Genomic DNA, 27,557 nt, shown 5'->3' on the forward strand with positions numbered 1-27,557 from the left:
TTTCATTTCCATATCAGCCTTTGGCAACATTTTTCCTTGCCGTCTTCAAAAAGAAAGTAGACTCCATCACAGAGGGAAGCAAGGCACAAATAAATTCATGGGAAGTCAGGGACACGCCCATCAGTCAGGCAAGGTTAACTGCTAGGAGCAGTCTCTTCTGTGTTGTGCCTGTACAGCGCACGTGGGGAACACCCCTCTGGGTACCCTATGCAGATTTATTTTGGGGGGGCAATGTGTACAAGTACAATTCTCAGGCAGGATCCTAGTCCAGAAAGCTCACACAACTGTACAGTGCCCTTTCCCTGGAACTTACATAGGATCTTGGCAAATGGTTGGATAGGTGCATATACCCCTGCAGTAAACTTGATACTGTCGCCGGGTTCCTAGGACCTCAAAGTTTAGCACCTGATCAAACAGCCCTGTTGTGCTGGAGGAGAAATGGAGGCGCATTGAAACCTCTCCATTAGCAGGAACTGTCCAGCGGAAGCAGCTCAACCTGTGGAAAGGGAAGCACAAAGAGACCGCTCAACATATTGCCGGGGGGGGGGGAGTATAATACTTTTGGATACAAGGATCACAGGAGCAGAGCTCTGCTCCACCACCACCAGCATGCACTGCTCACTTTCTGCTTCTGTCCAGCCAAGTCCACATTTCAAAAAGCATTTAGTCCCTGGCCAGCCAGAGGCAAGCAAGTGCTTCCTCCTCAGAGAGGTGCTCTGAGCAGCTCTCCTCCACCAGCCCAAGTTCTTGTGCATCAGATCTTACTTCTTGCTTCCTTACCGGAGGAGCTTTTCGCTGGACGGTTCCGCTGTTAGGCCACCCTGATCTAGCTCCGACAGAGCTGTCATTGTGCCAGGGCTAGGGTGAGGGCCCTTCCTGCTGCGAGTTGTGCCTTTCTTTTCCTTCAAAGTGTCACGGGTTAGGTCAGGCTTTTCCTTCTTGGTCCTGCCTCGAGTTGGGGTGGCCTGCTCCTCCTGAGAGCGAGAGGAAACACAGGAGGAAGGAAAGCAGAGAGAACCAGGCAGTTTATTGTGGGCTCCTCAGTGCTGCTTGAACAGGGAAGTTTTTTGCCACATCCCCATGATGTCATCCTCATCAAAATGGCACCCCACTCTCCCCACTTCACCTCATTTAATCTGGATTTAGTATTTCTGCTTTTTAATAAATTTATTGGATTTTCCAGGGAAATTGTAAATCTGGATTAAATTGGAAAATAATATGTGATAGTATTATGATAGGGATGGCATATGGATACTGCCATGCGGAAACACCCCCAATATCTAGAAAGTGCCCACTATGTGTACTAACACCCACAGGCATGTCAAACCAACCAATGTGTTATGTACATTATTACATTACATTAATCCAGCATGGATTTTCTGCATTCCACAGTGTTAAATTGAAAATACCCCCCATGACATTCTGATGCTTCCCATAAGCTCATTTCAAAACAAAACCTTACAAAACCTACAGTCCTGAACTCAGAAATGCTTGCTTAACCCTTTAAATTTTCATGGCAATACACAAAACAGTCAGAGAGAATTGAGAGTTCAAAGTGCAAAAAGAGAGAGAGAGAAACCAGAGCCCTACTTGGCTTTTTTCTGTCAGAGTTCTCATAATTTGTTGAAATTGATTAAAAATCAGCCATGATCACAGAGTACCTTTAATCCTAATACTGACCTTGCCCCATACTCTGACCTTCATCTTCTGCAGTTTAAAAGTTTTTTAAAAATGCCTGGCTGATTTTTAATTAATTTAAGACATTTTGCATTGAACTGAATGATAGTGTCAGGCATGCTCAGTAAGAACCAACTGTCAGTGTTCCAAAAGCCAGACTCACAGCTGCTGGGCTTGCCTAATCAGGGGCCACACCCACAGCAGACTTTGATTTCACATGAGACAGTCATGGCTTCCCCCAAAGAATCTTGGGAAGTATAGTTTGTGAAGGGTGCTGACAGGAGACTCTTATTCCCCTGACAGAGCTCCAGTGGCCAGAGTGGTTTAACAGTCAGCCCTCTTCTGGAGATTGTAACTCTGTGAGGGGAATAGGGCCTCTTCTAGCAACTCTCAGCACCTTTCACAAACTACACTTCCCAAGATTCCCAGGGTTCCCAGAAATAAAACATAACCTTCAGTTTGAAAAGGCTGTCTTCACCATCATATGACATTGACCAATAAAAAGGCTTTGAAATTAATAAAAATACAATTGACACAGATTGCTATGATGAATAATGAGAGAAATATAATTTTCTAGGTTAGATTCTCTGTAGAAACAGTAGTAACACAGGAAAGAAGCAAAGTAAGAAGAACACCAACGAACATATGGCAGGTGTTGCCACCACTCACCATATGCTCAGAGGCACGTTACCAAATTCTTCCAAGCTACACAGGAAGTGGATTGGACTGTGAAAGACCAACCCAAATGGTGTTTGCATTTTGACAAATTTGTAGGGCAGTCCAATATCTCAGAGAGGTCAGATCTCCTGCTCCCCTGGTAGATTCACTGTAGCTGCCCAATTTCCCTGCTTTTTAAAGTTTGATAGAAATATCTGTTGGCTATAGGTATGTTCTTAAACTGCAAGGGTTTTTTGCTTGTTAGTGAATTATTTATTATGTTTAAATACAGCCCTTCCTCCAAAAGGAGCCGAAAGTGGAGTGCATCTCAATAAAAAATCACCATTTACCACAATAATTCAACATCTAAAAATTAAAATTAAAACAAACATAGCACAGCAGAACAATACAAGCATCACTAAAGTCACAACAGAGCTATCACCCAAACAAAAATGTCTTCAGTTGACATCCAAGAGTGAACATCATGGAAAACCGATGCATTTTCCCAGGGAGGGAACTGCACAATTGGGGCACTGCCCTGTCCTGTGTCCTCCACTGGCCTTGCCTATCAGTGGCATCATGAGTAGGGCCTCTCCTGCTGATCTCAGAGCATGGGCTGGTTGGAATTGGGAAAGGTACTCCTTGAAGTGCCTGGGTGTCAAACTTTTAAGTAGAGACCTTATCCCAGTCTGCGTCTATGTTAGAATTGCTTTTTAAGATGTTTTTTAAAAAAATTTTAAAAATACATTAAAACAAAACATCTTTAAAGTCTGTTTTTAAGATTTTTTTTGAGACTGTTTTTAGTGTTTTGTTTACCTGCCTGGGCTCCTTCTGGTAGGAAAGGTGGGGTATAAATTTAATAAATAAATAAACTATTTAGGGATTTATACACCAGTACCATCACCTTGAATAGGTCTCAGTAGCTCACAGTCAGCCAGTGCAAGGCCATCCAGTGTTGGACTCAAACTCCCATCAGCTCCGGCTGGCAAGGTTCATGGTCAGGAATGCTGGGAATTGGAGTTCAACAACTTCTGGAGGGCAGCAGGCTGTATTGAATTGAATTGAATTGAAACTTTATTTTTACCCCGCCCTTTTTCCAAATTGGAACTCAGGGCGGCTTACAAATAAAACGACATGTAGTTAAAAACATAGAAAAACATACAATTAAAATACAATTAAACTATGCACAACCTTAAAACCGTAAAAGGCACTTAAAAATCTAAAAACAATTTAAAATAATACAGATAATAATATAAAACAAACATCAACAGAATTTAAGAATACACTGTGGCGCTGTAGTAAAGCTGATAGGGAGCTTATTAAAACAAGCCCATGTACTAAACATCCAGAACAGATATAAAGGAAAATTAAATCCAGGATTGTCACCAACTGGTCTTAATGTAAGGAAAGAAAAATTATCTAGGATTCCAGAAGACGTTTACAAGGTATCTCTCATCTGTCCCTCCAAATGGAATGCCATAACTTCAAACTCCCCACGCCCATTATGCTTATAACCTGACACTTTGTTAAACATACCAAGCAATGTCAAGGGATTTGGGGGTCTTCTAACACTGTCAGCATAAAGAGCTATTTTAATTTCCCCCATCACTTCCCTTTTCCTTTGCTGCTCTTGCAGATAGTTTTAGAGCCAACGCAAACAGTAACACAAGGGGACACTCGGGCATCCCTGCCTATTCTTCATTTTCGTCTTCTTCATAAGTAAGCTTCTTCTGAAAGGTAGCCTTTAACCCACATCTTACTATGGCACATAACTAGCAATTATTAGTTTTTAAATTAAACATCTCAAGAAGCTTTAACAAAAATGGTTAAAACCATTTTCTATATAAAAAGAGCTATTTATTTATTTAGTGTAATGCTATTTGTATCATGTTAACCAATCTTTGACGGGGAATATTGTAGTTCATTGGACTGGGGGTCCTTGAGTAAAATCGAAGAAACAGGCTTGCAGCAAAAAGGTAGCACTTACTGGATGACAAGCTTATGCTTGGTCAGCTCCCTCCTAGTGAGTGGAGAACTACAACATGGCACTGGTTGCCTGCGGTTTTTATACATTTCAGGACAAAGACTTTAGCATCTACCAATCAGGAGGTTACACATCAGTATGACACATAGGCATTACAGTATTGCACAGGCATTGCACAGGTATTGCATAGGCATTGCATAGGTACTGTACTTTCTGCATCATGTTCTGGTGAATTTGGCAGTGTTCACATAAAAGTACATGTTCACTATGAGCTAAGCAACCCAGCTAATACAATCCTTCTCATGTCTTGGAGAGCACAAGGATGTTCAGAGATGTTCAGTGGCTATTCAGTTTTATAATTATTTAGAGTTCTAGCTGTTCCAAAACAGTCAGGGAAGACAGCTCCAAGAAGAAAAGGCTTCTGGCTGGCTACTAAACTTATTAAATGTTAAACTAAACTATTAAAATGTTATAAACCTTTATAAACATTTATAGATTTATAAAAGAATATATTTTGCTTTTTGTTTGTATATAAAAAAATTCCCCAACAGCTTCATAATTATTGATTATGAATAATACATCAATAACTATTAAACAACAGCAACTTCTATTATGTACACTAACTAGTACATTTTTACCAGTTATAAGCCTTGTTTAGTCTGCAGAGATATAATTCCCACTATATTACTTACAGTGCAATTCTGAATATGTCTTCTCAGAAGCAAGTCCACTGAGTTCAACGGGACTTACTCTCAGGTAAGTGGGTCTATCATTGCAACAATCTAGTAGCTAAAATTATTGTCCCATTTAAAAATGGGTGAAAAGATTCTGGCATTGTTAAGATTCATTCTGGATTAATATAAGCTTTGCTTCTTCCCCAAATGCTTGATCAATAGCGACAGCCAAGGGTGATCCTTTCCAAGCAGTGTGATCTACCTCATATATTTGCAAAGGGCTTACTATTTAGGCAGCCTCATTGACCTGGTCAGTGTGCCACAGGATGGAGTGGGGTGAATCTGTCCCAGTTTTGTCTGCCAGGCAACAAATCAAGCATCCCTGGTAACAGCAACATTCTTAAGTCCTCATCATTGTGCAACTTCATTGGCTGGACTTGCCCTTCCACCCTGTTCTTTCTGTCAGAAAGTGTGACTGTGAAGGAGCAAGGCCCTCTACCTTTGCTGCAGGGAGGTTTGCTGCAGTCTCCGTGCTGGCCTCAGCATCCTTCTTGTCATCCTCCAGACTCGGTTCTTCAGCTACAATAAAGGTGAAGTGCTTGAGAGCCTCTCCTGGAACTGGTGCTGCCCGCTTCTCTGGGTAAGGGATCACTGAGAAAAAGGCAGTGGGGGGGATGGGGGGCCCAGAGGGACCCAGCCCCAAACCATTCAAGATCTAAGGCAAAAAAAGAAAGCTACATTAAAGCCTCAATGCAATGCTGCTGCCCATTTAAAATAAAATAAAACATAAATGAAACATCCTGCCTTTTGTTTTACACTAGTGGGCAGAGCCACAGAGGACAGACTGGAGGCATCGGGCATCCTGTCTGCAGTATTTTGCAGCAGCTGGGCCAGGACTGCCCAAGTCTTGGACTGCCCAAGCCATAATAACCAGCCACGTTCCAGGGTATCAGTGCGCATGACACAAGGCTAGGGATGGGTAAGAATTTTGATTCAGTTTGAATTTCAAGCTGAATCTATCAAATTCGCAATTTCTGAAGCCATATGACAACTGAAACATATTTTCAAAAGTACACTTCTGAATTTTACAATGCAGTTTGCCAACCAAACAATGTTTACCAAGTGGAGGTATTAGAGGAAAGTGTGCATAAAACATACCGATATGTTTCCGGGCCAGATTCAAAGTGTTGGTTCTTACCTATAAAGCCCTAAACGGCATCGGACCGCAATACCTGATGGAGCGCCTCTCTCGCTATGTACCTACCCGTTCACTACGCTCGACGTCGAAGGCCCTTCTCCGGGTCCCAACCCATAAAGAGGCCCGGAGATCAACAACTAGATCTAGGGCCTTCTCGGTGGTGGCCCCCGAACTATGGAATGCCCTCCCAGACGAGATACGCCTGGTGCCTTCTCTGTTATCTTTTCGGCGCCAGGTAAAAACTTACCTTTTTGCCCAGGCTTTTTAAATTTTGTAAATTTTTAAATATTTTAATTTAACATTTTAAACTTAATATGTTCTTAATTTAAATCTTAATGGCAATTTTATTAATGTTTTATAATTGTACTATATATATATTTTTTTTCCACACTTGCTCATATTTTAATTGTGATTTTATTTGTTGTACACCGCCCTGAGAGCTTTCTGCTATAGGGCGGTCTAGAAATGTAATTAAATAAATAAATAAAATAAAAATGAAAATATGAGTGAACAATAACATCATCATCACCGTTTATTTCTATGCCGCCTTTCCATAGCAATCTATGCACAAAGTGGCTCACAACACGAAGGGGAAAAAACATTACACAACTCACTGTAAGAAATAAATTGAAATGGTCAATAAGTTAACATAAACATCTTAAAAAACATACAATAACTTGATACACCCTTATAATTCCTAATAAAACCCAACAATAAAATACAGAAGCATAATCCCAACAACAGCAAAACAAAAAACTGACCAGCAGAATTGTTTTTTTACCCAAACAGAAGCCCCCCAACAACACCCCACAGTCAAGGTGGCCTCTGGCATCTTCAGGTAGGGATGCCTTTTATGTCAGTCAAGGCCCCACCTGGCCAGGCCAGGTGGAAAGAGGCCAGCAGCAGGGAGATGCATTACACCATGAGAAATGGCTTGCAAAAAATGTGTACATTAGTCAAGACTGCCTACAAAAATGTATTTATTAGGAGAAATTCACACTAACATGCTGGAGAATTTTCATGAGGATTTTTTTTTAAGAAATTGCAAATTGTTGCAGAAATGTGGAGAACCAAATGTGAGATTGGAAATATGAGAAACGGAGAGGACCAAACCTGACAGATCTTGCCATTCCTACATAATGCCTCCTTTGTATTATGTTCCAAAACTGCGACTACGTTCCCAATGAAAGGGGAACTCAGGGGAATTTAGAGGTGAGAGGTGCCGAGTTCCAACTGCTGGAAGACAAGACAAGCCACACAAAAGCCTCCCCAGCCCTCCATCTCTCCTGAGACTTCAGAATAAGGTTGTGCAGGGCTCCTATTGGCTCAGTGGCCCTCCTCCGGCCACTCCAAAGACAATCTGAGCTTGTGGGAAGGGTCAAGAGTTTACTACTATCAGGCCGCCTGTGGCTCTTCTCGGTGGAACTGGATCCTACACACACACAGTAAGGATTTTAAACAACGGCTGCTCACAGGGCAGCTTTTGAAAGATGGCATGAAAGGATGCCTAGATCTGTTAGCCGTTCTTCTCTTGGAACGATGAGTCTTTTGTCTGTCTCAAACTGCCGTTTCCTGCCCTAAACCCTGAGCTGTACGTAAACAATTCAACAAATATTCCATGAGAGCTACAAACAGTCTCATTCCTTAAACTTGAACTGAAGTCTTTAGGATCCTGTCACATCTATGAGACTCCCTGCTAAATTCCCGCACTCTTGCTAACACTGCAAATAGTCCTTTCCACTAGAATAACTCCGATAGCCCTGATGTGTAACAGCCTAGGGATGGGCTAGAATTCCACCCAGTTCAGATTTGGTACTGACTTTTCCATTAATTTGCTTATTCGTTATAGTTGCGGATTGGATTTTTATGCAGTGATTTTCCGCTGATATTCATATCAATATTTTTATTAATATTTCATTCAAGGTATCAATATTTTCTTTCAAAATACTGATATTAATATCAGTATTTTTCGGGGGGTGGGGTTGAACAGATCAGTAAAAGCAGTGGCTTGCAGACAAAGAGTGAACTCAAATCCATACCAGCCTGTTAGATCGACAAAATACTTTCAAACCAGTACCGGCCAACGGATCCCATCCCTAGCACAGCCCAGTCCACATTCTATGAAAATCATGGAGGGTCCCACCTGGATTACATCTGGCAGCTTGCCACTCTCCAGGATCCTCTTGCCACTGGAGTCCTCAGAACTGAGCACCTGGATTTCCACGTATGGGACTCCAATGTCCTTCTCTGCTCCGTCACCCCCTTCTCCCTCCGGCCCTCCTGGCCTATTGTCCTCCATGGCCCTGAGCCTCTCGAGACGCTCCCTCTCTACTCTCTCCTTCTCCAGGCGCTCCTTCTCCGCTCTCTCCTTCTCCAGGCGCTCCTGGCGCTCCCGTTCCCTGTCCTTCCTGCCCTTGCGGCCTGATGGTGCTTGCCGCTGGTCCTCCATTTCCTCTTGCTTCTCCTCGGAGCCTGGTGGCTGCAGCTGGATCAGCTGAACTCTGTCCCAGAATGACAGGATCTGAATGAGGTCCTTCTGTGTGGCCTCGTACAGCTTGAACCTCTGAGCCAAGTTCTTCTCACTGTCACTCATCACTTCCTTCTCAGCTTCCTCCTCTTCCTGGGCAGGAGGTGGCGCGGCCCCTTGCTGTCCATTCTGCAGGGTCATTCTGCTCTTCTTTTTCTTCTCATCCTTATCATTGACATTCACATCTGGCCGCTCCTTTGCTGAGGCTTTCCGCTCTATCCCTTCATTCAGCTTCCCATCAGATTTTAAAGCAGGTACTGGGACATTCTGGAATGACAGAACAATGGGAAAAGAGGGGCACATGTCAAGCAGATGGTTTCAACCTTGCAGTCTGGAGGAGAACGTGTTGCTAGCCCAAACGGCATCCTTTGCTTTCCTACAACCTGATCACTTCTACAAATGTTCCAGGGAACAAAGCCATTTGAACTACTCCAATGTTGACAAGTGAAGACAAGTCTGCAGGCACTAGCTACGGCACACACAACAGCTGCCTAACTCAGCCGTACGAATCTGTCCCGTTCCCCATCAGTTATGGGGTAACTGGCTAACCGGTGCCCCTCGAGGGGAGGGAAGCTGCTTGGGACTTACTTGCTTGCCTCCTGGCTGACCCTTCTTTCCTGCAGGCTCCTCTTTCTCCTTTCCCCCTCCATCTCTCTTATAGCGCTTGGTCTTCTTCTTCATCTCCTCCTCCTCCCTCAGACGCTCCAGTTCCTGCTGGTGCTTCTTTTCTTCCAGCTCCCGAGCCAGCTTCTCCAGCTCCCTTCAATGCATTATACACAGAAAACATGGTTTAATTAATGACTCAGATGCCTGTAAAGCTTCCCAAAATCAAGCAACTGTTTCCTGGAACAGTTATGGATCATATAGGCCTCTCCATGCACCCAACTGCATCATTGGGCACTCAGAGGAGCCGAGCGGCTTCCCTCTCCCTGCTTCCAGCTGAACAGGACCCTCCTCACTCATAGATACACACACACCCATGCTACTGACTGGAGCTAGTGCTATAGTGGGTATGTGGAGAAGAGGGCCCATTTGTTGCTTCCTGTGCAAGGTGAATGCATGCCAGCTGCCTGGGCACTGTGAGGACTATAGCTTCTATGATGCCCAGCCACCTTGGATGCACCAACTATGCGTGGGAATCTTATTCTGGACAAGCAGGCCCCTATTCAGCCAGAAAGAATATAAGAAGACTCTTTGAGCAGCTAATGGCGTCAGCAGGCACATAAAGGGTCAAGCAGCCTTGGGCAGGCCAGAGTCATTTTGGCCTTTTGAGGTCCATTTTGGAGTCTTGAGTCACCCAGGCTTTGAAACAAACAAACAGGAATCTGGACCCCCAGTTCCAGAAACTGGATTCACACATTGTGGAATTTGGGGCCATCGCTGTGTTCTGGTTGGTTGAAGGCTGGCTCAGCATTTAGCTTTGCTTCTTGACCCTCGCCACCTGCACAGTACATTCATTCCCCTCATCTCTCCCAGCGCTCTTAAGCAGCAGATGTTTCTCACAGTTTGGAGTTCAGTTCTGTGACAAGAAGCCATGATGAAGAACAGTAAATAACGCAATGGAAATGACCAGTGAGTCACATCCATTACAATCACCGTCCAAACCTAACAAAGGGCCTTCTCTTTTGGAGACATAGCAGATTCACAAAGAAGCTCCCTGACCTCTTTTTACGCTCACGTAGGGCCTGCAACAGTTCCCCATCAAACTGGATTTTTTGTTCTTCGGTAAGAGCATCATAGTCCTCTTCATCCATCTCCTGAAGACGAGCCTTCTCTCTGGCAATGGCTTCCTGTTGCTCCCGTTCTTCCAAGCAGACAAAAGAAAAAGAAAGATATCAGAGTCAGACTACATGAGCCACATCCAAGCCAGATGGCAACACCGATGACACCTGCTATCCCCGGGCCGTGAGGTTTCTGACGGAGAGAAAGGGGAACAGCAAAATTGAAGCAATGCAAACTAGACTGGGCGGCAGTTCAAATCCTGTAAGAATCTGACCTGGTTCTATTCACAGGAGAGATGGGCAAAACTGTCAGTGTGGGCTTCTCTCAGTTTCTCCTTTGCCCACCACTCTTAAGTTCAGTTCTCCACATTGAAAACTCATCAGCGTTTTAGTGCTAGCTCCTCCTAATATACACATCTTTGTATGTGATTTTGCCTAAAATTCACACTTTTGGCACAGCAATTTTCTCTTATACAATGCATTTTTGTATGCTGTTTTCACTAATATTTGCATTTTTATGCAGCCTTTACACATCAGTAGATAATAATAATAATAATAAAATTTAATTTAATTAGTCGCCCATCTGTCCGAGTTAACGGACACTCTGGGCGACGTACAACAATACAATACAACAATTCATACAGTATAAAATAATACATAAATCATTGCTGTGCACCTTCCCTGGCTGGAGATCTGCCTTGGAAAATCTGGAGTTGTGCCAATCTCAGTGGATGGCTGTGTTTTTTTGTTTCATACATTGTTTCGGAAAGTGCGAATTAGATAGGTTTGCCTGTTAATTGAACATAAATAGTGTTGTGTGCCTCCCCAATCTCTGAGCGGTGAGATTTTCAGGGTCCCTGTGCTCATCCAGGGTTTGGTTTCCTCTGGGAAGAAGGTCAGCGGAGGCTGCGGTGTCTTTATAAAATATGGTTTATTTATTTACACACATTCCAACCTTAGCTTAGGATGGAGGGGTTCAAGGCATCAGCAGTCCAATATCCAGCTTTTCCATCTGGGTTGCAGGAGGCATCCTAAAGCCATGGTGCAGAGGTATAGCCTCTCTGCCTGCCTCCAGCCCCAGCAATTCTATTGACACAACTAAAACTACAAGCCTCTACTGGGCTCCAGGAGGGGGGGGAAGGCTCTCCTGAAGAGTGTCAATGACAAAAGGGTCTTCCTGGCCCATTCACCAGTTGCTGGGCAACTGAAAGACCCATTACAAACCTGGCCACTCTATTTGTTTAACAAAAGAGAGACTCATCTGACCAGCAGAGCAAGTTCCTCATTCCAAGGCACAGGATTCCAAATCATAGGCTGGAAAGGGGACCCACAGGGATCATCCATTCTAACCCCCATGCTTATAACAATAGAATCAAAGTTCTCCCCCATCATCACTAACTGAAAGAGACAAGGAGCAAAGCAAAGAGGGATAGTTGGGCTCCCCCAACCCTCCTCCTTACCTTCCTGCTCTTGCTTGGCTTTCTCTCTGGCTTTCATGGCAGCAAAGTCCTGGAACAGGTTCACAAAATAGATATGGCGTCGGTTGTTGATAGCTTTGAGTATGCAGAGGAGTGTCGATACCATGCTGCGGGCAAACAAGGTCTCCAGCCCATCAAACACCATGCCACGATAACAGTCATTCAGCTGTGAGGAGATGAAAGTCCATCCTGTTAGCCCAGCAGGGCTTTGGCCATTGCCAGGCACAGACCCTGCCTCCTCAAGTCAAATTCACTGGCCCAAGGGCAGCAAAGCTCAAGCACTGCTGAGATCAGCTAAAGTGTCACTGAACTGTTGTGAGGCAAACAGAGATCAATCTGACTTTTACCTAGTCAAAAGGAAGTTAAGACACCTACCCGTTATTTGGCCAAGCAGCCTCTTGCAGGGATTCTCGCCTATGCTGCGGGACTTATAGAATCATAGAATCATAGAGCTGGAAGGGGCCTTGTAGGCCATCGAGTCCAACCCCCTGCTCATAGCAGGAAATCCACAGCAGAGCATCTCCCGCAGATAGCTGTCCAGCCTCTGCTTGAAGACATCCAGCGAAGGGGATTTGAGTGATTACGCAGGTTAGTATTTGAGTGCTATTGCTGTGGCATCCGGCCACTTGCCACTGGGACACAGAGGGGAAAACCTGAAGGCTGTAGGCCTTCTAAGCTGGTAGCCACACCTTTCTCTGGTGAGCCTGCTGCTTCCTCAGCCCTTCTGCATCTCCCCTACTCATTGGCACCACTGAGGCCCTCTGGCTCTATGTTGCCTCGCCAAGAGTATTGGCTTTCCTCATCAAAAGAAGTCTTTTATTCTCATTTTGGATATGGAGTCTGGGCTTGTGAATGGATCCAAGACACATTTGGTTGCTCCATCATCTTTGCAAGGCACTGTTTGTGGGGATTCTGCTAGGCAACTAGATCTATGACCATTGGTCATTTTCGGCAACTGGATCTAGATTATTGTGTCTGCTCCACTTTTTTGTAGCTCATTTGAAGGGCAGTGATCTGCAGTCCTCAGCATCCTTAAAAGAAAACAATTCCTGTTTCCCAGCATAGCAAAGACTAAGTGCAGGTAACTACTTCCTGTTCACGTTCATCCCTTGCAACCCTTCCCTCCCTCCATTTCCATGGTAGTCTCCACCACTATCAGAATATTGACTGTAAACTCCTTGCGACAAGGACTTGTCTGTTTTGGTTTACAATACAAGCACCAAGCACACTGATGGTACAGGAATTAATAGTAGTAATACAATTTCCTGCATTAAATAGGCCATTAATGCTCTCATTTTACAGACTGGAAGATTGTGGTTGACAGCTGGCTGTTGCACTCCAGGTCCTTCCGTTTTTTTGTCATGATTGGCGAAGAACTGCGATGTGGAAACAGGTGTCTCATAGCCAAGGGCACAGCACTCTGGGGCCCACTAGCTCTAGTTACGGGTCTGCATTGGATGTGGAAGTACCCCAGAAAAGGCTCCTGGAAAGTCCTCTGCAACTATGCCACAGTCTTGGCAGGAGGGGAAAGGGCACGCTTCACCTGGTAGAGAAATAGGGTAGACCCACGTACAGGATCCCACAAGGAGCCACTGAGCGCTCACTTGGTCATCTGGCTAGCATCTCCTTCTGGTTGCTGTTACCTGCATCCTCTCCGAAAGAATCTCCACCAAGAGCTCCTCTGGAAGCACGCAACTCATCAGGCCGTAATCTCCTGCCACACTGCCACTGAGGCTAAGGCGCCGCTGGATCGGAGCACTGGGAATAGGGCTGGATGGAACCTACAAGTGGCACAAGGCAAAGGGTGCCTGCTAGAAACTAACAAGGCCAGAAGACACTCCCTCTCCCCTCAACCCTCCAAATTCCTCCCAGCTTAGGTAGACTGAATAAAGCATGCCAATGATCAAGAAGGCAGGGAAGGCAAGTTTGGGACAAGGAAGAGGCAGAAAAAGAAGCATCTTGCTTTTTTTAAAAAAAGGACTTCTCCACAAAGTGTGGCTCTCTGGGTCATTCTCTTCTTGTGCTTCACATTATTAGTGTATTTAGCTTCTGGCTCTTGCCCTGGGCCCTCTGGGCTGCTCTTAGTGGAAGCAGGAGGAAACTTAGGAGTAGATGCCAAATTCTGATGGTGGGAAGCTTAAAAAGCAAACAGCACCATTGACCTTCAAATGTCATTTTGCATTCTGCAGCCTCTCAGCCCTAATCTGGTAGAAATGAGCCCTACTCCTGACAATAAGGAACAAACTGCAGATGAAGAAGCCCCACCAAAATCGGCAGGGCTTACTTCCAAGAAAGATGCTTAGGACTGATGTGCATGTTGCTGTTTCCTAGCCTTAGCACCCGGTCCTCAACAGGCAGAGCCGCAGCCACAGTCTATGGGTAGGCAAGGGGCCCATCCCCAAGTAGATGCTCCTTGTAGGTGGCAGCTGCAGGAGCACCTGATTCTCTCTGGTGGTGGCTCTATGAGACAGACACCTGCACTGCTGTGCCTGGGAGAGAGCCTTGCAGTCACTGCCCTTCCCCCCAACTCCCCTCAAGGCACTAAAGCAGGACAGTCTAACCAGCAGCACCTTCAACCTGGTAAGGAAAGGCCTGAGAGGACTTGATGCTGCATCTCTGAGTGCTCTGAAGCAACGCAATACAGACTAATCAATCCTGAATGGGTAACCCATTCATAGCCCAACAAAAAAAATATTTTTTTTTTAGTTGCCAAGGATGTTTGAATGACTTTAGGGTATTTTGGGGGTGCTAAATCCAAAAATGACATTAGTTTTGCCGAATTGACTCTAGTTTTTGAGATAATGGATACCCCTCAAATGGCGATTGTACCCCAATACGACCTGTAGCTGCTGACATATGCAGCAGGGTTTGGTCTGTCTTTTTACTCTTGAACATTGTTTTGCAAGTTTATCCATTGCATATAATATCATATTGATACTTTTTTTTTTTTTGAAGAGGAATATGAGTTCATCACGAAGAGGCTGCTTAAACAATCCTAATGCATTCTGCTACATTTGTGGCGAATACACTCTGCAAAAACAAAGAAAGAACATCACTGACTTTGTAAAACAAGCAGATCTTGCTTATTTTGGAGTGAAGCTTGGAGATCAAGATAAGTCTTGGGCTCCCCATAAGGTTTGCAAAACCTGTGTAGAGTGCCTACGACAGTGGAAAAATTGAGAAAGGAAATGTTTAAACTTTGGTGTGCCTATGGTGTGGCGAGAGCCGCAAAACCATCACGATGATTGTTATTTTTGTGTTGTGAATGTGAAAGGCTTCAATCGCTACAAGAAACATAAGTGGGAGTATCCTGATTTGGACTCAGCAAGGCGACCTGTGCCACACAGCAAAGACGTTCCCATACCAGTGTTTACCTGACTGCCTGACCTTCCATTGTCAGATGTTGAAGAAATGCTGGACGTGGAGTGTAGCACAGGTGGTAGCCCTGGAAGTGGATATGAAGAAAGCTTTTCAACACCTGAGCAGTTCTCCCCAAAAGAACTCAATGACCTCAGTCTGTCAAAGCAAGCATCTGAACTTTCAGCATCCAGGCTAATGGAAAAGAACTGTCTACAGCTGGAAGCTAACATAACAGCTTATTGGATAAGAGAGGAGGGACTTCTTCCATACTTCAGCCAAGATGAAGAACTTGTATACTGCAATAACATTCCTGGACTTCTTCTCCAAATAGGACTACCGGAATATCGACCAGAAGATTGGCGGCTTTTTATAGACAGCTCCACCAGAAGCTTGAAATGTGTTTTATTGCACAATGGTAACCGCTATGCATCTCTTCCAATTGCTCACTCAACAAAACTTAAAGAAGAATATGAAAATATCAAAATGGTCTTGCAGAAGCTCTGCTATCATGAGCACCAGAGGTCTATTTGTGTTGATCTAAAGATAGTGAACTTCTTGCTTGGGCAGCAAAGTGGATACACGAAGTACCCTTGTTTCATCTGCTTGTGGGATAGTAGGGCAAAGCGAGATCATTGGGAAAAAGTGACATGGCCTTCAAGGGAACACATGACTGTAGGTGCAGCGAACATCATTAACAAGCCATTGATTGACAGAGAAAAAATCATTCTCCCACCACTCCTTATCAAGCTTGGACTGATGAAGCAATTTGTTAAGGCCTTGGACAAAGATGGTGATTGCTTCAAATACATTTGTAGAGCGTTCCTTGGACTGACTATGGAAAAACTAAAAGCAGGAATCTTTGATGGTCCTAAAATTCGTAAACTCATCAATGATTTGAATTTCACTAAATTTATGAATGATGTTGAAGCTTCTGCCTGGTGCAGTTATGTCTCAGTTGTCAAGAACTTCTTGGGTAACCAAAAAGCAGACAATTATGAAGAACTGGTGCAAAACATGCTCACTAACTTTAAACATTTGGGTACTAATATGAGCATAAAGGTACACTATCTCCATAGCCACTTAGACAGATTTCCAGATAATCTTGGTGATTTTAGTGAGGAACAAGGGGAGAGGTTCCATCAGGATATAAAGGTGATGGAGGAAAGGTATCAAGGCAGATGGGACAGACACATGATGGCAGACTACTGCTGGAGCCTCCAACGTGATTGTCCTGATGCACCACATAAAAGAAAATTGTACACACAGCGTTTTTCTATGCATTAATTGTGATTATCTGAATCAGCTTACTTTGTTTTAATGTTATTGTACTGAATACAACTCCATTAGGTATTTCATGTGTTTACTTTTTATGATTTGAGACAGTTTCCATGTCATTTGTGGGTAGGCTATGCCTAACCACTAAATTTTTTGAATTTGTTATGTTTTTCAATGGGGGCATCCGTTATCTCAAAAATTAGAGCCAATCTAGCAAAAACGATGCCATATTCGGAATCAGTGACACAAAGTTACCCTAAAATCGATCAAACATCATTGGCAATAAAATTAGTGTTGACCAGTATTTAGTTCCAAAATTATATTACAAGGACCATGCCCCAGCATCAGGACCTTATACTGTGTCCCTCAGGAAAAGGCAAGAGGGTAGCAAGGTTTTTTTAGCAAGTTTTAGGAAGAGAAGAAGCTGCCGTATACTGTGCTGGTTCATCTAGCTCACTCAGTGTTGTCCAGACTGACTGGCAGCAGTGGCTTCTCCAGATTTTCAAACAAACAAGGGTCTTTCCCAGTCCAATCTGAGATGCTGCCAGGATTGTACTTGTGACCTTCTGCATGCAAAGCAGATGCTCTTCCACTGAGCTTTGGCCCTGCCCCATTTCTCTCACCTGGGATCCAGGTTGATCAGACTGTGGATGCTGTTGCTGCTTTTGTGATGTGTGGCCTTCAGACTTGCCCTTTGCCATTGCTGTACTTCCTCTGTAGCCTCTGGAGATGGCTGAGAGTGGTCCTGTTTTGGACTCTGAACTCTGCTGGCTACCGTCCGAGGTGTGCTTGCCCAAAGCCTCTGCACTCAGCCTGGTACCCAGAGCTAGAGCAGGCTGCACTTCAGCTCCTTACAGGGAAGAAACACAGAAAGTTTCAGCCCCATGGAAGGCCAAAGAGGGAAGTCACATCAAATGTACAGAAATTCTGTTACGTGAACCTGGTATGAGGAGACTTCTTCATCACATACAGCATTTGGGATTAGGTGCAGTTTAAATTGAAGGAACTGGGACCCTAGTCTCTATCATTTTACTTTCAAATAAAGCCCTTTGATTACCATTGGACAGACTTCTGACATGATATTTGGTCCTCATATACCGCTTGGATAATCTTTTTTGAGCAAGCAGTTTATACATTTTCTAAGTAAAGAAACAAATTTTTGAAAATGATCCCATAAGCACATACACATGCAGGGTAATGTGGATAATCCATTCTGGCATATTTTTTCTAGGTACACGTGCTCACCATTTCAAAAAGCCATTCTTTGAGTGACTGAAATTACACCATTACTGGCACTGTTACAGGTGCCACATAATACTTACTGCACACTTGTAGTGTGGCAGCATTTATACTTTGGATCCTGAATAATCATTGTCTAATATCTGGAAACATATAAAAACACCAAGACTTCCTGGCCAGTCTCCAAGAATACTGCCCCCAGCACCTAGGTGTTGAAGAAATATTTCCTGGATATTTTACAAGTCAGAAAAATGAAACATTACTTTGGCATCCAAAGTTGGCAAGGTGTTCTGCCAAGATCTGGGTGTGTCCTGGCTCCCAGCCAAAGAAGCAGACCCAGGACTCAAGACTGGATTTTTTCTGCATGAAGATTTGTTCCAAAAGTCAGCACACGAACACAGCATCACATTCTAAGCTTGAATCAGGATACAGAACTGGAGCAAACTAAGCATCTCTTAACTAAGTGTATAACACAGGAACTGACTAAGTATATCTCAGGAACATAATAGGTACATTGTTGTGAGCCATGCTAGCAGGGGGTGGACCAGCAAACAGGAGGCCCAGAGGCATTGGAGACCTTTCTTCCATGTCTTCTTCATCCCTTTCATCGGTACTGGCAACCCCCTTCCCAACACCTGTACCCCACTCTTCATCCTCCCAATCTTGCCAAAGGTTCTCCTTGGGCCTATGACAGGGTGGGTGAGTTGGGAGGGGTCACCTGTGTCCACCTGGGTACCTATTGCAATGTCAGCATAGGCTAAAGATTTGGTGGGAGAGACTGCTGTGCTCTTGTCAGAAGACCTCTCCACCCAGAGCCTTGTTTCAAGAGCCTATTTCTAGTTGGGCTGAAATAACAAATTGGGGATGCTCCATGGCCTCCATAACAACCATGGGGCTGTCCCAGTTTGTCGTTGGGCCCACATACAGGGCAACATATACCCTCAAGCTGTTTTTGTTCTGGGAGAGTCATGGACAGAGCACAAAATTGGTCCTGAGAAGGAGGTAAATGTTCACTGAAGCCCAGCTGGATACATACAGAGGTGTTAGAGACCCTCACAGCCTATTTTTCCTACTTACCACCATCTTCATTTTCCCGTTGTGCCTGCTCAATGGCTGCTCGAATGCAGAGTTCACGCGCACGGAGTCCTGCTGAACTGGTTCCATCAGAGATGGCTTCCATGACCACAGAATCAATGGACAAGCAAGCAGCACTGTAGTGTTTGGCAAGGGTTATAGCAGCTCCTGTCTTTCCTAAAGGAATTGGAGAAGAGGTATTGGTATGCACACAAATGCACACACACACATCTGTCACTTGTGCCTTGAGCTGACATTCCTTTATGTTAGAGATGGCGAGTCTTTTCCAGCCCAAGGGCAACCTTCTGAGGGCCGTATGTCAGTGGTGGGTGGGGTCAGGGGCAAAAGTGGGAAGAACAGGAAATGTACATTGTATCTTTATACTGTATGCCAGCTTCTACACACATTAACACACTCCTCTCTATCCTTCATCCAGAGAAGCAAGAGGATTCATCATCAGAGTTGGAAGACACGTTCCAGGCACACAGAAACACATCCGGGGGGGGGGCGGAAGCAGGCCCAGTGATTGGTATGGTTTGGGAAGAGAGAATGTGGCCTAGAGAGAGTTCCAAGGGCCAGAGAGAAAGGCAGGCCTGAGGAGCCCCCCCCCCCGTATGTCAACATGCAACAGTTACAACTTATTCCCTTTGGAAGGATGGCAGAAAACTATGTGGCCCTTTTGTGGTAAAAATACTAAAGTCAGGGGCGGGGATCTCTTTTGGTCCAAGGGCCAGATTCTTATTTGGTCAACCCTCTGAGGGCCAAGTGGGCGAGTTAAATAACATTAATTCTAGGAAAGCTTTTTCCCCACTGTGCAACTTTCAAACAGGTTCACTAAGGCAGCCCAGTTTCAATATTGCACAAATACACAGCAAAGGAGACATGAACACATTCAATAAATTAAAAAATTACAATTAAAATGCACTCCGTTTCAAAAGATCAATGAAGTAGCAGTGGCCAAAGGTCCTTATTGAAATAATCCAAGCAATGAGCCTTCTAATGAAGGCTGGTTTCCAACACTGCTGGGGAACGAAGGGGAGGGAGAGGGAAGGAGGAAGAGTCTTTTTCAGAATGCCAAGAGGGTCCTTAGCAAGGGCCTTGACTATAGACATTCTGGCAGCCAAGTATTTTGGGTGGTTGATAATGATCTATTAGGCTCATTCTAATAGGGTGAGGGAAATCACTGCCTGAAGTTGCCATGGCAAGCTGCAAATGATGCAAATGACCACATATGATTGACAGATGATGTCTGGTGATTGACAGAGGGGGTGGCTTAGCAAAAATGTGTCATGGTAACCTCTTCTTCAGGCACTTGTACCCCAAATTGTGTTACTGTTCCTAAGAACAATGGTTCCCTTTGTGAGTAAGCAAGGCCATATTAAAGAGCCTCCAATACCTTTCTTAGTATTATAGGAGAGACAACTTATTTTGAAGAAGAGCCAGCAAGAACAACCATGAATAATACAACTCTGTTTTATTTATCTATCCCTAATACAGAAAATACTTTCACTAAGAATGATTAAAAGAGCATTGATCAGGTCTTACAATATAAAAGTATACTTTACCAAGCCTAGGTCTCCACCTCGCAACCAAGTTAGAGAGAGAGCACCCTTACAATCTAAAAAGCTCCTTATATACCCTTCTCCCCTGTCTAAAAACCACCTGAATATAATAACTTGTTATTACATAGTGCTAATGATATTCCTATTTTAAAAAGTGGTTAATAAGACATTGGTTTCTCTACCTAGTAAGCCATCAAACCACTAAGTTTTAAAAAGTTATATTTCTTAGAGTGCGGTCAAGCGGTTGCTGTCATCCAAAGTTCATTTTGCGGTTCCTGCATAAAGCCAGCCTCATACTAAACACCAGCTGTTTCCTGCTTTTCTAAAAAGTTGCTACCTCAAACCAGACCACATTATTTCCTGTTAGATCTGGAGTTTCTGAAGCTGTTTTTTATATTTCTTAACATATCAACCCTTCGGGCGGGGGGAGGAGATGACAGTCTGGTTCAGTGAAAGGTCATGCCTGAGGGCTGATATGCTCCTGCTATGTATCTTCCAGATATTCCAAATCTAGGATTTGTATTGGGGAGAATCACAATAGTTCCGGGGGGGTGATTAATCAATGCCTGCGTCTCTGATCTTTTTACTGGCTTATTTATTAAAGCAGGACAAGTTTCAGACATATTTTTACCACTCTCCCGTGACAAATGGCCTTGGGGAGCCAAATTGGATCCTAGGAGGGCTAAGGATGGTCTGTGGTCCAAAGATTCCCCACCACTGGAAGAGAGAGTCTTTCTTTCTTTCTTAATTGATTTATATCCCACCCTTCCCCCCCAGTAGGAGCCCAGGGTGGCAGGTTATAAAGGATTAAATATAAATGCGTCACGATAAAACCAGAACAAACAAAAGCATACCTATTTGGACTGCCTATACTTATTTCTACATTTAACTCAGGCCTGATAGAATATTCTTATTGTTGATGTCAGCAGGCAATCAGTTTTTGTTATTATTTTAAATTACTTTTATTATGTTTTTATTGTCTTCTTTCTGTTCTATTTGCAAATAAAAAACTGAAAAAATGTTTTTCAAAAAGCAGTCAAAAAGATATTAACAAGAATGGGTTTTACAACTATCTTTGAACCAAAAGGACAATGCTCACTGACAAATATAACAATAAAAATACTGTTAAAAGGTAGTTGAATAATGCAATTACCACCTCACTTCAATCACCAGGGAGGGGACAGCACCTTTAGCACCAGTGAGAGCAAGAAGAATGGAGAGATGCCACAGGTCAAGATGGCTGTCAAGCAGGCTGCAGAGCGGTTAGGAAAGGAAAATAAATCAAGTCACCAGGGCTGAAAGTCTTTCTCCCAGGGGCCTGAAGGGGAGATCCCTGGCTGTCAGAGAGGAGAAGATTTGGAAAAGTTGTGTGGTCCCCATTAGACTGGAGAAGGACAAAGAAACATTATTTATTTATTGTGTATACCCCTTTTACATTGGGCTTTTCTTTTTTAAAGGAAAGAGGGATGACGCAGAACTGAGTTTTGTACCAGAAGTGGGTCCTGGCCACCAGAAAGATCTTTAAACATCTTTAAACAAAACATCTTTGAAAACATTTTAAAAAACTTAAAAACATATTTAAAAACAATTTTACAAATGTCTTAAAAAGCAATTCCAGCACAGATGCAGACTGGGATAAGGCCTCTACTTAAAAGGCTTGTTGAAATACAAAGTAATGGGGTCAGAAGCCAGAAAGAACCCTGTTGTTACAAAATGCCTGACTCTTTTTGACCTAACCTCATAGGATGATCTTGCCAGAAGCCCCAGCTCAAATCCCCTCTCACAGGCACCTGTAATTCCTTATGGAAAATTGATGTATGTAGCCCTGCATGCCACTATTAAGCACACACCTAGTTTAGCCCTCAGGAAGTAGTTTTAATATCAGCCCTGGCAAGAGCCCACTTGGAGTCCTTCCAGTCTGAAAAAAGGTGTTCACAAACTGGAAAAGTGTCAGAAGAGGGCTACAAAGATCTGAGAAAGTCAGTGAGATCTGAGAGCACATGGCGGTACTTAGCTCCCATCTTGGAGGTGCACAGAGACCACCCCAAGAAGAGCGTGCCTTTTATCTACCCACCACTGTGCTTTTCCCATCTGTGGCTGCTGCACAGGAGAGGTCTCTGTACCTGTAAGGGGAGCTCCATGAATCATGATGGCAATCCCCCTACGATTCCTGGCAGCCCGTCCTTCTGGAGAGATATCGATGCCCAGGTGACGAGCAATGGCTTTGGAAACGGGGTTGTTGTCTAGCTCTCCAACTGCTTCCTTATGTTTCATGAGACTTTGCTGACTCCCTGCTGGAAAGGAACCAGGGCTTTTAGACAGTTTGTTCAAATGCCCAATTCCCCCAAGAGCTTTAAAAGGAAAGATATCAGGTGCAAATTGTGCTTTTCCATAAACTTCACAAATCTCTTCATTCTCAGGGACTGCTCTCTTTAGACAGGCTGAAGGAGAAACCGAGGGGCAGCTAGAAAGTAGCAGTCCTCCTCAGGCCCAACAAGAGACAGCACTTTCTCATCTTCTCTGCTGCTGCAGATGGTAGAGACACATTTGTTTTTTAATGCATTATTGCCACAGACAGTATGTATCTATAACTTTGCTCTGGGATTTAAATAATTATAAATCAAAGCCCCGAGCCTGCAATCTGGTTAACGTATGCAAATCAAGCAAATTTGAATGATATTGTTTTGCATAATTTATAGTAATCCTGTCTGGCAGGACAAGAAAATGTTTATTTTCATTTGTCACATTATTAATGCCCTTTACTCTTCTCCCTCCCTCCCCAAAGCCTCAATATCCTTCGTGTGATATTTTACCATTGCTCTCAAACATTGTGCATTGGAATTTCACTGCAGACGCCTGTGCATAACATGCAGAAAGGATTAGCAATATTGGGAGGGGGGTAAAAGTGCATCCTCATTCAGCGGCTCACTAGCAGGAGTGCGGGGGGGGGTGCGGACCTCCGGTGCGCGCCCTCCCAGGAGCATGGACGAGGTGGCTGGGCTTGTGTGTGCGCGCACCCACACTCAAGTACAAACAACCCCGTCCATGCCCCTGAGAGGGTGCGCGCCGGAGGGGCACCCAGCCAGAGAAGGCCTGGGAACGCTGGCGCGCCTTCCTCGCCCTGCCGCTGCTCCTGGTCTCGCCCGCCTGCCTGCCTCCGAGGAGTTGGAGCAGCCTTGCCAGGCAACAGCGTGGGGCGGGGCGGCTCTGGGTGTCACCCCCCTCATGGTGACACCTGGGTGTGGGCCGCACCCTCCGCACCCCGGTAGTGACGCCTCTGTCCTCATTCCTCTGTCAACACAGTGAGGTCCGCCACCCCAAACACAAGTAATGCATGAAGAGGGCTTAAGTGAAAAGTAATGATGTTATAGATTTTCACCAGAAGGTGGCAGCAAAATGTCACTCTGTGGATGCCTAAATATGGATCATCACATCTCATACATTCTTTCTTAGTGATGACATCGTGATCATTTTCCTGTACCAGCAGCACCCACAGTTCTCCCTCACCTTGCGCTTGCCCTTTGTCTGTTCCTTCCTCCTCCTCTTCTTCTTCCTGATCGAGTTTCGATTCCACTCTGAAAGTTCGGTTATCCTCATGAAGGGAAAGAGAGGGGAGAACAGAGCCAGCCGTGGATGTGGTTGGCCCAGTACTGGAAGGGAGAGGTTTCATTCCATGGTCAGAAATATACGTATTTCGTTCTTCTTCTTCTATTTAGGTGGAGAGAAGAAATAAAGATGTCACAGTGCATACCAGAAACTCCAAGTCATGTACTAAAACTGGTTGGACTGTCAGAATTTCCCCCCACTCAGTCTTAACTACAGAGCCAACCAGTGAAGAACATGTCATGCTTTAGATCAGCCTTCGCCAATCTGACGCCCTCAGTCTTCAGATTGTGTGGCCTGAACAAATAACTGAATTTTTCCATGGCTCATCTTAACCAACAGTAAAATTAAAATGCACAGAGGCTGCCTTTGAAAGGCCTTCTATTGCTGTATTCCAGTCATGGGAGTCATCCCACCAAGTTTCAGTTATACCTATCAAGTTGTAATTATCCTCCTGTATTAAGAGTTAAAGTTCGTCCTGCTTGTTTCCCATGCTCTGTGCATTAGTATACAGACATCGAAGATCATGTGATTTATGGCTTGGCTTTATTTTTCTGAGGACTGTTACTGGGCCCTATTAGAGCCGATCTCTCTGTTCCCGTTACTGTCCACAAGCCTTCATCAGTCGTTACCACCAAGTTTACGTCTCCCTCCCCCTTAGGATTCAATTTAAAGCCCTCCTGATGAACTTCTCCATGCTGTGGCCAAACACATTCTTCCCAGTCCTTGTGAGATGCAACCCATCACTTGCCAGCAGTCCATCTTCCAGGAAGATGCTTCTCCTTTAGGAAGGAAGAAAAGGTGCAGATGTTGGGAAAACCTTCTTGACTCCAGAAAAAACCCAGTGGAATAAATGACAGATCTGTGCAAAGAACAACGCTATTGCTATGGAATGTCCACAGCTCTTTTCTGACACGCAGTTTCTATTTCCCCAACACTCCTGGCAGATGTTAAGGCTACTTAGAAAGTTCACGTTAGAAGTACCTTTCTTATGTGAAAGAGACCTGAGGAGGGTGTTGAGCATCAGAGAAAAACAAAAAAACACAAAACAAAAATGAAAGGGATTTGGAGGAGGAAAAAAGAATGCTCAGCCACTAGTTCTTAGTTGTGCCATTCTTGTATTGACCAGCTGGAATGGAACAAACATTTTTGTCTTTCAGCTGAGTGGATGGAGCGGTCTTGCAGTCCTTTCTTTCCCTCTCTTGTAGCCTGATGCAATGGCTGCACATAGATGACAGTTGTGGGAGATGCCTGGTGACATCCCTCTGAAAGCACTAGATGAGAGGCTGGTGACAGGACAGAGACAGACTTCCCTTATCCCCCAGGATACTATCCAGTGGTAAAACTTGCCTCCAGAAAATAATTGTGTGGCAATTGTGTGGCAAACCTCAGCTGAGGTCAGACTGAAGAAGTATCAGCATCTCTGGAATGTCTATTAAAGTGGGACAGACCTTCTGTTGGAAATAGGCAACCTTGTATACTACCACTAGGGGGCAGGGTTATACCTACTTTAGTACAATTAAAGGGAGAAGGGAAACTTATCATTTGCCTGTTTGTTGATGTGCCCTCCCCTTCCTCCTTGCTGTGCTGCCTTTTTGAATTCTCCATTTCCACGTGAGTAAGCAGGCATGGGGTTGCTTGCCAGAAGCTAAAAGCTATGGACTGAAAGTAACCTCCACTTTCTTTCTTTTTATTTTCTAAGTTGTGAGTTAACTATTTTTATCTACTTTACTGGAGAAAGCTTGTTTGTTTTATTCTGCTAGATGTGTGAGTCAGGACAAAGGGTGGAGAGCGGGGCTGGTTACTGCCGATTCTGTTTTTGCCATTTTACTCTGCTAGAGATAGAACCACATAATTGTTTTATCCCATTAACATCAACTCCTTCAGGATGTTGAGGTCCAGAGTTTCTCACCACTCTCTGTTTTTTTCTTGGGACCATTACCATTGGTCTGGGGGCAGCAGCACCTTGAACCCTAGTCCCGTCTACCTCTTCCTCAGCAAACTCACAGGCTTCCAGTATACCATTTATTTTCAGGGCATTACAGAACTCCTGCACTTGAAGATGGTTGTTGATGGGTGGAGGTCCTCAAAGGACAGGAAGAGAGCCACAGTGCTGTGGTCCCTTCCCAGAGGAGAAGCAAGGTGCACCTGTCATCCTAACCATTTCCCACTCTCATCTGCAGATGGAAAACAATTTTAATTAAAAAAAAATAAAATTTGGAAACTGGTTTTGAAATGCACCAGGAGCAAGAGTTAGCCCCCTGATATCTTCATTACTGACCAGAAATAGCCACAAGATAGTCAACTCTATGCAGCTGGGATCTCCAAAATGCCTCCCCCTCCCTCACCATTATCTGGATTAACTGTCTCCTGGTCGCCTTGAATCTTCTTCTGTTCCTCATAATATTCCAGTACTTCAGGAGGTAGCTTCTCCCCAGGGATGCGAGGAGGCAACAGGAGAATATTATGGGTGTCATAACCTTTCAACATACGCAAAATCTAAAATCAAGAAGACATATATAAGGATACAAAGAGCTGTCAAATATGGAGTCAGGCTAGTGGTCTATCACGGCTAGTATGATTGACCCTCAACAGCTGCAGCTCTGTTGGAGATGTTAAGCTAGACATTAGGGATCTGCTTCTGTATGTGAAGGCAGTCCTGAACAATATGACTTCTATGGGGCCTTTCTCAGCCACTCATTTGTAGGCATCTCCTAACTCGCCTCAGATACACAGGCACTCAAAAAAAGTTCCTGCTTCAGAGGAGTCCATAAATACGGACTTTGGTATTCTTTTGCATGCAATTTCAAATTGCTAACAGAAAGAAACAGTTTGCAAATTAGACACATTTGCATAACATTCCATTCCTGATGGTTAGTTCTCTTTTTTTTACAATGAACCAGTTTTAAATGGACTGAACTTTTTTTTAAAAAAAACAGTACCATTCATGGGGAGGAGAGCCTGGCTGGGAGTCCAGAGTCTGTGAGTTCAAATCCCCGCTCATGTCTCCTGGGTGTCAAGGGCCAGCTAAAGATTGCCCCCACAGGGAGTGGCTCAGGGGTTACGTGCCCTGCCACCTGGGCAGCCGTGGGCAAGCTGCAGAGTCCCAAGCAGCCCAGTTGCCCCCCAGCTGGCAGTTGCAGACAAGGAAGGGGCTGGCTTGTGCAGCTGTGGCAAGCGGAGCAGGCCCTGGCCAGCTGGGGAGGACTGGCCTCGGAGGGAGGCAATGGTAACCCCCCTCTGAATACCGCTTACCATGAAATCCCTATTTATAGGGTCGCCATAAGTCGGGATCGACTTGAAGGCAGTCCATTTCCATTTCAACCTGTGAGCACTTATTGGGACCCTTAGATTATAGAAAGCAATGGGTACAAGTTTTAAAAACTTGTATTTTGCCTGTTTTTCAGAAGAAATTCTGGGGACTAACAACAATAATAAAAAACAGCAATAAAATATGAAACAATCCACAGTTCAACCAAATCATAAATCAAATTCTTAGCATAAGAAATATTAGCATGCATGTTGCAG

The 27,557-nt window shown here is 44.3% G+C and overlaps 1 protein-coding gene across 1 annotated transcript in view; it reads right to left on the reverse strand.

Moving 5' to 3' along the window:
* Positions 1 to 27,557, reverse strand: part of HYDIN (HYDIN axonemal central pair apparatus protein) — a 426,739-nt gene that overhangs the window by 127,322 nt on the left and 271,860 nt on the right. Inside the window, exons 36-48 of the mRNA XM_061594057.1 lie at positions 26,378 to 26,528; positions 23,934 to 24,134; positions 22,550 to 22,720; positions 18,868 to 19,041; positions 17,175 to 17,401; positions 13,560 to 13,697; positions 11,899 to 12,082; positions 10,380 to 10,521; positions 9,306 to 9,477; positions 8,334 to 8,984; positions 5,492 to 5,707; positions 781 to 974; positions 314 to 496 (exon numbers count right to left, since the gene is read on the reverse strand). Coding sequence (XP_061450041.1) covers positions 314 to 496; positions 781 to 974; positions 5,492 to 5,707; positions 8,334 to 8,984; positions 9,306 to 9,477; positions 10,380 to 10,521; positions 11,899 to 12,082; positions 13,560 to 13,697; positions 17,175 to 17,401; positions 18,868 to 19,041; positions 22,550 to 22,720; positions 23,934 to 24,134; positions 26,378 to 26,528 — 2,804 coding nt within the window. The remainder of the gene's footprint in view (positions 1 to 313; positions 497 to 780; positions 975 to 5,491; positions 5,708 to 8,333; positions 8,985 to 9,305; positions 9,478 to 10,379; positions 10,522 to 11,898; positions 12,083 to 13,559; positions 13,698 to 17,174; positions 17,402 to 18,867; positions 19,042 to 22,549; positions 22,721 to 23,933; positions 24,135 to 26,377; positions 26,529 to 27,557) is intronic.

The sequence above is a fragment of the Rhineura floridana genome, chromosome 13, assembly GCF_030035675.1.
Source record: "Rhineura floridana isolate rRhiFlo1 chromosome 13, rRhiFlo1.hap2, whole genome shotgun sequence".
NCBI lineage: Eukaryota > Metazoa > Chordata > Lepidosauria > Squamata > Rhineuridae > Rhineura > Rhineura floridana.